The 8,465-nt window shown below is 42.2% G+C and overlaps 2 protein-coding genes across 4 annotated transcripts in view; one reads left to right on the top strand and one right to left on the bottom strand.

Annotated features, from left to right (window-relative positions):
- The window catches only part of LOC140338957 (uncharacterized), a 275,025-nt gene extending 271,240 nt beyond the window's left edge, over nt 1–3,785 (bottom strand). The window contains exons 1-2 of one of the 2 annotated variants that reach the window (XM_072423326.1): nt 3,731–3,785; nt 2,137–2,272 (exon numbers count right to left, since the gene is read on the bottom strand). In XM_072423326.1, coding sequence (XP_072279427.1) covers nt 2,137–2,260 — 124 coding nt within the window. In that variant the 5' untranslated portion in view covers nt 2,261–2,272; nt 3,731–3,785. The other variant, XM_072423320.1, reaches the window with a different exon arrangement.
- Nucleotides 1–8,465, top strand: part of LOC140339029 (uncharacterized) — a 150,369-nt gene that overhangs the window by 33,655 nt on the left and 108,249 nt on the right. The gene's annotated exons all lie outside the window — the stretch shown is intronic.

Raw genomic sequence — 8,465 nt, 5'->3', positions numbered from 1 at the left:
ACATATATATTTATATACATCATTAGAATTATATATATATATATATATATATATAAAATCAATTTTAATTACTATTATTTACTTTAATAATTACTATTTTAATTATTATTATTAATAATACGCAGAGCTGTACATTAAATAGGGACTGCAAATAACAGACTAATACAGACAGTGATACAGGAGGAAGGACCCTGCCCCAAAGAGCTTACAATCTAGTAGATATTTATATTAAATAAATACATATTAATATAGTCTAAAAATTGAGATATATATTTAAAAATATATATGTATTTTCATGTTTATATATATATATATATATATATTTGAAAAACGCATGTAAACATTTTTTCCACATTTATATGTGTTTTTATGCATTTTTATAAGCGACAGTAAGCTTTTTAAGAAAGTTTCAGGATCACTTTTCTACTTTTACTTGGTTTTTCCCGAATAGCTGTTTACCGGTGTACAAATCTAAAGGATCCGATCAATAAATGATTACAGAATGTCAAACTAAAAAAAAAAAAACAGCCAAATTTCATGGACTGTGCACGCCATATTGCGCGTTAATTTTTCGCATCTGTGCGCATAATGTCTAGCTTGCTTTTTTCCTTTGTATTTATTTGTTGTTTTGTTTGTTAGCCTAATCTATGTTCCTACATTTCACACTTTGCTTCGAATGTTTCAATGTCCATTTTGCAATTTTAAAGTCAATGTTAATGCTATGTTATTGTGTTTGTGGCCATATTGTTTCATTGCAATATTATGTCTTTATTACCACTTTTATACGTCCTGCAAAAATATTTTCTTATTTCCATCCTTGATAGGGCAAAATAGCAATTGGTTTGGTAAGTAAATTTGGAATGCAATATTTGTTGGGCTATTTTTGAAATAATTTAGCTTTATATGCAAGTGTGGGTTTACATGTGTTTTTTGTGTAAAATTTAGTATCATGTAATTTTAGTGGTGTCTGTGTGGTCTCTATATTTTAATGTGACCTTTTAGCAAATAGCTTTATTTTGAGTAAAGGTTTTTGAAACATTTTGGTTTGTTTTTATGTGATCTCCTTTACAATCTCCCAGGACCTACAATATAAAAATTCAATTATGTTTGTTTCTAAGCGGTTTCCTTCTATGATTTGTTTGACTGACTAAACACCGCACAATTGTCTTATTAAAACTCACTTGTTTGATGCGCATAGTTGTGCGCCAGACCTCAGGAGTGTGATGCGCGTGTGTGTGTATGTATGTACCGTATTTTCCGGTGTATAAGGCGACTGGGCGTATAAGACGACCCCCCACTCTAACCAATCATTTGGGGGTCGTGTTATATGCCCAGTATTGTACTGTTCCTTCTGCCTGTCAGATCTCACTATTGTGAGAGAACTGAGAGGCAGAAAGAACTGGACACACACACACAAGTGAAATCACTAAATGTTCCTTAATACATGTATTATAACATGTTTGCCTATAATCCTTTACTAAAATATTTGATTTCTATAAAACCAAACTAGAATGAAATTTGAATCAGATCACAAATGCTTGCTGACAATGTTTTACAATTCATACTATAGTGTGATATTATTTTAATATTATAAAGTGCTAACTAGTATATATACAGCTTGATAGAAATTAGTTTGCAGTGTTGCAGCCAAACCAAAAATAGCCAAACCATTGAAAACAGTGCAACAAATGTACCAATAAATGAATTTTGTGAATGAGTGTAACATAAAAGCACTGATGCAAAAGAAGATGAAGTATTAAAGATTCTAATTGACCTGTAATGGAGTGTAGGTGTGCACAGAACAGAGAGCAGGTGTGCGCTAATTGATTGCTATGACCTCACCTAATCGCACAGGTGCAAACTAATCACCCTAATTGGCGTATTCTCAACCCCCATTGCTCATTTATCAGGGCGGGAATCTGGCTGGCAGGTGAAGGCGAATGTACGAGCGCACTCGGCTCCGACTCGTGGAAATACGCCTCGTGTATGGGCTCGTATATACGCGCAGCGAGCTTACATTACTCAGGCCCATTGTCTCTATGTGTTTATCAGATGATGAGGATCATCATGTGAAGTTATCCTCAATCACCAATCTATATACCTGTACAGTTTCTGTATTTAGAGTTCCTTGCTTACCTGTGATGATATCTAGACAAGGTTCCTCTTGTTTTACTACAGCCATCATCCCAACCTCCTCCAGGGTCTCCCGGTAGTTTATTTCAAATGTCTTCTCTTCATCCTTTTTAACTTTCAGATCCATCAATTCTTTAGGCTACAAGAACAGAATTATAGAAAAGGAAGCTTTAAAATGTGAGGTCCAGTAGACTGAGACTACACAGAAGAGTATATCTAACATTTAATATGACTATAATATGCAGGTTTTCTTGTATATGTGTATTTTATTTTTCGATTTTAATGGTCAATATATTATTTTTCAATCTGCCTAAACTGCATTCTAGTCATCTACCTGCTCATATTGAAGGAGAAGTTCTTTCAGTGTTAGATCTCTCTGCCGTGTTCTCCCCAGCCCTTTTTATCTGGGCGCACCACCCAGCACTTTTCAGTAACCACCCTGCTGTTTTTGGGTGGTTACTACAAAGCTGGGTCACAATTACAGGGGCCACCACCCACCTGCAGGCTCCTTCCCACCCAGCTTGCTTTCCTTTGTTCTTCAGTATATGAAATGTTAAATTGCAGTGGGTTGGAAGGTCACAGATACTTTCCTGGCATATCTGACCATTCTGTAAGGCCACAAATACATTTTTTACAGTGTAGGATCTTTTGAAGTGGGGGCAGACCTTTCTGGCCATGGCATCCTGCACGTCGGGGCAGCACCTCAGACACTTCTTTACCATTACATTCAGCACATTCAGGAAATTTGCAGGAATTTGTCCAGGTGAAGCAGCAATGATATTGGTCCTGGTGTCATTGATCACATTACCAACTCGGAGGTAGCAGGGGAAGAAGCTTGAACATATTTTTGCATGACAACAAGTAATTTCCAGGTGGTGAGTTCTATCATCCAGATTGATGAGATGGAGAATCGCCTGAACATACACATGCCTAATTGTGGAACGTTTTGGTGCAATTGGCAAGTGATATTGAAGAGAAAGGAGAATAATCAGAAGAGGAGCCAACCCTGGAACTCACGTAAAACATTTGCTTTTCTACCATTTTGGGAACTGGATGGAGGATGAGACGTGTGCGGTCAGATTTGGTGAATGATACAGCCAGTCTACAAACAGTGAAGCTTGGCTTGGAGGAATCTGCCTCTCCCTACCTTGTGTAAACATGGATAACGGGACCTCCTTGTGTTTGCTACCTATGGCGGTGGGGTGCTTAATAGTTATAATGCTGGTGGCCTCCCATAGTTTGGTGGAGCCAAGAGGTTTATTTTCAGTCAAGGATCCAATCTTGGCTGCTGGTCCTTTGTGAGGCCTTCTTGCCGGGACAGCAGAAGATGGAGGTAAGTGTGCCAATGAGTGGTTGGTTTTGCCATGTGTAAAGTCCAAGACTCCAAGATTGATAAAATTGCTACTTCCGTTCTGAGATTGGAAAAGCTGAAATCTGGGTGTCAAACAACCCTGAACAGATTTATCTGAACACTTTTATTTTACACACTTGATCTGTGTGTGTATCAATCTTTGCTAGAGATTAAAGACCTCACAGTAACTATGGAGGATGAGGATGGACATGACAAGGGTGTAAATATAAAATAATAGGATATTACCTACTGTGCTGCCAGTTCTAACAATGTCTCCTCCCTACTTCCTCCCAGCTGACCTCTCACCCTGAATATTTATTTGTATGTGACATCACTTCCTGTTGTAGTATAGCTGAGATCACCACCTTGTGGAGCTCAGAGGAACCGCAGGCCTGTGAAGTGTTGCAGGACAATTCCAAGATTTGAGAGAACTCCAAGATGAGAGAACTAATTCTGCCATACAGTATCATTGATGACAGGACTTATTTTTTCCCACTGATCTTCCTTTCTGTAGATTTTATAGAGCTTTTCCCTGTAAATAAGTGAAACCAGCACTTTGTGGATCTCAGTGGAACTGAAGCTCATCTGTTATTAGCGGTCCTCCAACTTTACCTGCCCCTCAGTTACTTGTCATTATGTGCCCAGGGATGGCTCCTTAATGGTCATTTAGGTGTCGGAGTCTGGTGTAGACTGCTCTACCGACTAAGTGGGGACTGACATCCATAAAATCCTGTGCAGCTACACTCCAAATCAAGTGACAAATATACTCTCTGTGGAGTACATCACAACTACTATCTAACTTTGTCTTATCTCGGGATGGGCGATACTGATAAAACTTGGAAGAGAAGGTGCACAGAAGAGAGGCGTCTTCGCTTTAGCGAGGAAGAGGTAAGTGTGACATTACCAACCTTTTACTGGGACTCCCAACCCACCGAGGTCCAGGTTTAGGAGGAAAGCGAAAATGGAACTTCTTGGCAAGAAGAGGGGCAGACACATCTGCAGCTGGAACCCACGATCTTTCCTCTGGACAAAAACCCTTCCAGTCAATTAGGTACATAAGCTTCTAGCAAGAAATTCAAAATTTGATGGACACTCCTGAGAAAACTCTGGTGGACGAGTAGCCTGCGGAGGGGGATGAGATAAGCAGTTCAGGACCAATGGTTTTTAGTAGAGACACATGGAAAGTGTTGAGCAGCTTGAGACGTGGGGGAAGGCCTAACTTCTAACACACTGGGTTAAGCTTGGCAGAAATAACAGAAGGTCCAATGAACTGTGGAGCAAACTTCAGAGAGGGCACTTTGAAACAAAAATTCTTTGTGCAGAGTCAGGCTTAATCTCCAGGTATGAAAAGAGGCGCCTTAGGGCGATGCCGATCAGTAAACTTCTTGAAACGAGAAGCCGACTGCTTTAGGTGCTCTGAGGTTAAAGCCCAAATACGGTTGAAGTTACTCTGCAGGGCACTGTACTCCACAAGTGCAGGTACTTTGGCAGAGCACAGTATAGGAGACGGAAGACGAGGATGTTTGGCGTAGACAGGAATGGAGTCTCCCTGGTGCTGGAGCAGACATAATTATTGTGGTCAAATGGTGGCAGAGCCAACCTGTCATCATAGTGGGTGGATACCAGGGCTTGAAGATTTTGAAGGACTAATTGACTCTTTATGCCCATTGGTTTGCGGGTGATAAGCTCAGGAGAAATCTGCAGAATTGTCCAAGGATTTGAAGAAGCCTTTCCAGAAACGGGAAGTAAATTGCACCCCAAAATCTGACACAATATGAGTGGGCGTACCGTGGAGTTGAAAAAATTCCAGAATAAAGATTGGCACCAATGCTGTCGCCGATGGCAAAGCAGGGAGAGGCACGAAATGGGCCATTTTAGAAAAGGGATCCACAACCACCCTAATAACCGTACAGTCATCATAAGGAGGAAAATCAGTGATAAAAACCAAAGATAGATGACACCCAGGTTCACCAAGGTTGAGAATAGGTGTACATCCACAACACATGTATTCCGTATTCCATGTTTTTGTATTTGACTTGCTGAAAAGAATAACTCTTAGGTGGCTCTCCACTGAAATAACTGAAAGCCTCACTAATCCTGCTATAGTCTGTCACATCCTTATGAAGATTGGGCCACCAGTACAGTCAGGAGAGAAATGTAAAGGTTCTGTGGACGCCCAGATGACCAGAAAGTTTAGAACTATGTGCCCAACATAAAATTTTGATACGAAGTTTGGGAGGCACCAAGGTTTTACCAGGAAGGAGAGCTGATTCCTGGATAGAGGTCAAGGCTAGGCTGAGGGTTGGAGGGACGATAAACTGGCTTTGCAGCAGTCTTGGAATCCTGTGGATAAAAGGAGTGAGAAAGAGTGTCTGCTTGGGAGTTAGCGGAACCAGGTTTAAATGTAATGACAAAATCAAACTGATAAAAAAACAAAGACCAACGGGCCTTCCGAGGGTTGAGGTGACAAACAGACTGTAGGTACAGTACTGGAGGTTTATATGATCTGTAAAAATTCTGATCTTGTGAGGGGAACCCTTCAAAGGATAGCACCATTCTTACAAAGCTAGCTTGATAGCTGGGTGTTCCCTGACTCCAATGGAATCATTCTTTTCTGCTGGGGAAAACTTCTTAGAAAAGAACACACATGGGCATCTGGCTGCACTGGGGGTCTAGAAAAGGATAGCTCCCACTCCGATAGAGAAGGCATCAACCTCAATGGAGAAAGCTTTGGTAACGTCTGGCCTAACCAGAGCGGGACCAAAAAGAAAAGCTTGTTTGAGGGCATGGAATACTAGAATAGCCTCTGAGGGCTATTAGGATCTGCATCCTTCCGAGTCAGTGCCATGATGGGACCGACCAGCGTGAAATTATTTTGAACAAATTGCCGGTAATAATTGGTAAATCACAGGAAGCGCTGAGTAGCCTTAAGGCCGCAGGGTAGTAGCCATTTAGAAATAGCTGCAACCTTTTCAGGGTCCATGGAGAGGCCCTCTTTGGAAACAATGTATCCCAGAAAGGGAACCTGGGGGAGTTCAAGGAGCACCTCTTAGTCTTTGCATACAATGTATGAGCCGTTGTAGGACTAAACGGAAATGCAGTCTGTGAGTCGGCAAATCAGGGGAAGAAATCAGGAAGACATCTAAGTAAACCACTATACAGATGTATAGCAGGTCACAAAAAAACATCATTCACAAAGTGTTGGAGAACAGCTGAAGCATTACAGAGACCGAAGGTCATCATAAGATACTCTTAAGGTCCATCTCTTGTATTAAACGCCGTCTTCCATTCATCCCCCTCCTTGGTCTGAATTAGGTTATATGCTCCTCGGAGATCTAGTTTAGTAAAGATCTCTGCCCCACCAAGGCGGTCAAAGGGCTCAGTAATACGAGGCAGCACGTAGCGGATTTTGATGGTGATGGCATTAAAGAGAAACTAAACATGGAGTGGGTACAGGAGAAGGACCCCGCCAGGGGGACCCACTGGCCAGAGCCGTGGACCATGTCCCCCGTGCAAATGCCTGGCTCAGAGAAGTGAGCAGTAAGAGCATGGATCCGGTGAAACACCTGAATTTGAGTAGCTTCCTGCGCGTCAAACCTCTGGGTAAGTAAGTGGTTTGAATCTGCTGAGGTCTAGGAGGTCATGGTTCATGCAAACTGTCAAGAATAGGGAGATGGAGCCTCTAGGGGGCGCTACGTCTTACAAAAAAGTGCTGTGACCTCTGAGAAGGGCCAAGGCGCAGAATCTAACCAGCAACCAGGTCTTCTCCAGAGCTTCTGGTGGGGAGGATGTTGCAATGGTGGTTACTGCCAGGTTGCAGTCTTTGGGCACACCAGGGTGGGCAGGATGATGCACCGTACCAAATCACTAAGTAGGAGAATTGTCAAGGAAGCCCAAGGTCAGGGCAGGAAGCCGGTGACAGAGGGGCACCACAGACACGGGGGAACACAGGACACACAGGAAGTAACAGGAGACACAAGGATCACTGCAGACACAGCGAATCACTGGAACAGCACAAGAGAACAGACAGGGAAATACCAGACTGTACAATAGAGGTAAACACAGGAGCTGGACAGGGAAAGCACTGAATAAAACAACAGGTGTAGAGCAAATGATCAGCAGAGTTAGAGTTGTGTGTCTTAGCTAGCTAAATAGCCAGGGCTGATTAGGAGGCTATTTCCTGGTTGGCCGGCAGGATGGGCAATACTTATAAAACTTGGTAAAGCAGGCGTGCCCAGGGACAGAACTGACCGTATGAACAGGAGAGAGGCGCTTGTGCATTAGTGAGGAAGAGGTAAGTGTGACGTCTCCCTAGCTTATCTGTATTCACCTTAAGTGCTGAGATGGAAATTCACTAACTGGTTGCTAAAAGATAGAGTCTTTCATCCAAGGCTGTCTAACCAGCCAACTGGCTCATCCAGCTTTAAAGATTAGGCACAGATAAAATATTTTTACAGCTGTGAAGACCAGCCCTAGCTAACCCACTATGCTGTGAAGAGGAGGTCCAGCTATTCAACTCCATTTGCAATTTCTCCAAGACCCCTGGAAATACAGACAGAGATCTGACCACTTCCCTGCAATACACAATTGAAATCTAAAGATGTCTGTGCTCCACCCATGTGTTTCTGTTTGGATTTGAGCTCAAGTAACCCCCTATAGTTAGAAGACCAGGCTAGACCCAGCTGTCAGCCAAAATTATCTCCTCCAGGACTCTTGGAGTGATAGACTAAAGTCTAATCACTGCACAATATAAATGGAGAGATTCGTGTGCTCCTCAGATGTGTTTCAGTTCCATTTTGGACCGATTCATCCATCATTTGATTCTGTTCTTAGACTCGAACCAATCTGTTGTCCTATCCGTAACAAGTAGTCACTGGTCAGTAAACAAAACAGAACATTGGAAATCCAGCAAGTCCTTTGGAGATCCTCTGCCATTTTCAGACTATGTGGGACAAAACGCAGACGGGTGGAGAACTTCCCA

The sequence above is a fragment of the Pyxicephalus adspersus genome, chromosome 10, assembly GCF_032062135.1.
Source record: "Pyxicephalus adspersus chromosome 10, UCB_Pads_2.0, whole genome shotgun sequence".
Lineage (NCBI taxonomy): Eukaryota > Metazoa > Chordata > Amphibia > Anura > Pyxicephalidae > Pyxicephalus > Pyxicephalus adspersus.
Note: the sequence above shows the minus strand (reverse complement) of the source record. Positions and strands in the feature narration are given on the sequence as shown.